Source organism: Sesamum indicum, linkage group LG7, assembly GCF_026168435.1.
Source record: "Sesamum indicum cultivar Baizhima isolate 11 linkage group LG7, ASM2616843v1, whole genome shotgun sequence".
Lineage (NCBI taxonomy): Eukaryota > Viridiplantae > Streptophyta > Magnoliopsida > Lamiales > Pedaliaceae > Sesamum > Sesamum indicum.
Window position 1 is genome coordinate 8,312,199 of NC_142663.1, and position 3,268 is coordinate 8,315,466.

Sequence of the window (3,268 nt, forward strand, 5' to 3'; positions counted from 1 at the left end):
GAGTTCCGTTCAAAAGCTACCCGAATACTTGGGAGCTCTCCAAAAATATAATCCAAGAACGATTGCTAAATGACAACACAAAACCCGCGACACATCAACTGGTGCATATGTGATAGGGTACGTATTCTGGGCGTTCAAGCCGTGTATTGAAGGGTTCCAACACTGTCGCAACCTTATCAGTGTAGATGGGACTCATCTATACACAAAAAACAAGCACAAGATGTTGATAGCTGCTGCCATGGATGGAAATCAATAGGTACTCCCTCTTGCTTTTACAATTGTCGATGAACAATCACATTTATCTTGGAAGTGGTTTCTTAGACAATTGAGCAGACACATTATACGGGGGCGACGGGTATCTGCCTTATTTCTGACCGCCATGCTAGTATCACAAGAGCTGTACGTGAATATCCGGATTTCGTACCTCCTAAGGGCCTGCACTGATATTGCTTGTTGCATGTGTGCTGCAATTTCAACAGTAAATACAAAAATGTTGTGTTGAATGATCTTTGTTGGAAAGCTGGCTCTGAATATCAGATTAGAAAATTCAATCGCATTATGGAGGAGAAAAAGAGCCAGAAACTAGAGGCGTTTCAGTGGTTAGGTAGGATCGACAAGGAAAAATGGACAGCATCATATGATGGTGGATGGCGATGCGGAATTCTGACGACAACTATATCGGAATGCATTAACGGAGTATTGAAAGGGGCTCGCCGCCTACCGTTGACAGCAATTGTTGAGATGACGTTTCAGCGAAGTGTCCATTATTTCTGTGAGAGGTTAGGGAGAAGTGTTGTAATGTTGGTCAACAAACAACTGTGGACGGATTTTGCACATAAGATGTTCACACGTTAGCATCAAAATTCTGTTGAACATACCGTCACCAAATACCATCAGTTCCAACAGTCCGACTCGATTATTATAAGACGTCACAGTGGAATGGAGTCAACACTCATGTTGTCAAAATTGCGAACCGAGAATGTTCTTGCGGCAAATGGACTCAATTTGGTATTCCTTGCAGTCACGCTCAAAAGGTATGCACTACATACATGATTAATACTGCATCAATAGTGAAGGATTATTACGATACAATGACTTATAAGAATACATATTCTAAGTCATTTGAACTTGTGCATTCCGAAGATTATTGGGATGTACCGGGATTTGAGTTGGTCCATGATCCTACTCTTCGCGCTTTGGTCGAAATGAAACAACACGTATTCACAACGAGATTGATTGGACGCAAATGCGTGCCCGACAACAAGCCCAACAAAGAAATTCTTCAACACAATCAGATGTGCCAGTACCGGGTTGTTAGGATTAATTGTATATTTTTTGTATTTTTTACAATTATACAAAAATGTACACTTTTACATTTATACATTTAATTGTAATTTTTTACAATTAATACAATATTTTATAATTTTTTGGATTTTAATATATTGTTAAAAATTAATTATATATAATTTAAATTATACAAATTTATTTAAATATATATATACCTATATATAAATTACAATATATATAATGTATATATACATATATATAAGTTACAATATATATTATATAAATATATATATACATTTAAATGAAAAAGAAAAAAAAAGGAAAAGTGGCCAAGTCGGGATTTAAAATCCCGACTTGGCTAAATTTGCATTTTTCTGAGTTTATTTATTGACAAATCGCGACTCGTCATATTTTTATTATGCATTTAAAAAAAATTATAATAATATAATTTTTTTTTATTAATAAATTATTAAATAACTCTTGATTAAAGGGCTGGCAGCCTGGCCGCGGCCAGTATTGCTATTGCAGCTCACCCTTAAATGGGTGAGCTGCAATTCACTCAACTCTCACATTGCAACTGAGAGTTGAGTGAAAATTAGTAGAGTGAAATATTGTAGAGAAGATGAAATTTTTTGCTGGCATAACGTGTCAACTTCCCTCTCTCCGACCGACAACAGGTCTGAGCCTCAAAACCAAGTAATATTTCCCCTTAAATTTCAATAAAAAATGACTTGTTTCTTGGTAATTCCGTCTCCTTTAGTTTTGGATAGTCGTTTCAAATGGATTTTGAAAGATCACCCAGAGTCTGAATGTCTGTATAGTCATCAACTCTTTGTGGGTTCTAATTTTACCAAGAGTTTTGATGAAAACCATGCTATCTCTGAGTTTTATTTTATGCAAAAAGTTCAATTTACTTTACTATTTTATCGCGTGTTTCAATCAGGCTTATGTTCTTGAGTCTTGACTAATTTACTAGTAGAGATAAGAGCATGTAAAGACACCTCACTCTTATCAAAGGTATGGATAAGATCCACCGGTCTTTGTCATCTTCCGTTGCACACACCAATAGAAAACAGGTAATCTAAGCCTCTACAGCATTCTCAACAACTTTCACCATTTCTACACTAAAGAATACACGCATATGATGGAGAGAAAAGGAGAAGAAAGGCAGATGCTGATAGCAATGAAAGGGCATCCAGGAACAGGGAAGAGCACACTGGCAAACGCAGTGGCCAGGGCCCTCAAGTTCCCATTAGTAGACAAGGATCATTTCCGTGATTGTACACACACAATTCAACAGGTCCTCATGCATACTTCATCCGCCACAGCCACTAAACTGTTGAACGACCTCTCATATGAGGCCATGTGGAGGGTGATCTCAACTCAGCTCAACCTGGGGCTAAGCGTAGTTGTTGACTCTCCGCTTTCCAGGCAGGCCCACCTTAACCGGCTTCTGGAGATGGCATCCCACAGTGGTGCTAGAGTTGTCGTAGTTGAGTGTAAGCCGGGGGATGAGGCACAGTGGCGCAAGCGGGTTGAGAGTAGAGGTGGAGGTGGTGGCGGCTCAGGGTGGCACAAGCCGTCAACATGGCAGGAGATGGAGGTCTTGTTGGAGGGTTATGGTGGTTGTTGGGATTATGACGTGGGTGAGGTGCCTAAGCTTGTAATCGACACTACTGCTCCTGTTGAGGTCGCGGAGCTGGTTGCCAAGGTGATCGAGTTTGTTAATTCTTGAAATTTGAAGTACAGAATTGTATTAGTATTTGAGTTCTTAGCTATGGAATTGGTGGGGAGAATCTTAGTTTCATACTTGATATTCATCATATAACGATGCGTGTATAGTTGATTCGCAGGATAGGGTTAATGATAGCATAATGGCCTGTTGACAGAGGTAGGAAGATGAAGGTTTGGCAGATGAAAATGTTATAGATACTCTCTATTAGAAACTCTATATACATTTCCCATTATTTGCTGCTCAGAA

The 3,268-nt window shown here is 38.9% G+C and overlaps 1 protein-coding gene across 1 annotated transcript; it reads left to right on the forward strand.

Moving 5' to 3' along the window:
* The first annotated feature begins 1,679 nt into the window (after positions 1-1,679).
* On the forward strand, positions 1,680-3,268 carry LOC105166406 (uncharacterized). The gene has a single exon (XM_011085744.2). It carries the CDS (start codon positions 2,429-2,431, stop codon positions 3,020-3,022), a length of 594 nt encoding a protein of 197 aa, XP_011084046.2. The 5' UTR covers positions 1,680-2,428; the 3' UTR covers positions 3,023-3,268.

Bases quoted from the DNA above. Each gene is read 5' to 3' on its own strand.
- LOC105166406 (XM_011085744.2), top strand. From the start codon at position 2,429: ATGATGGAGAGAAAAGGAGAAGAAAGGCAGATGCTGATAGCAATGAAA.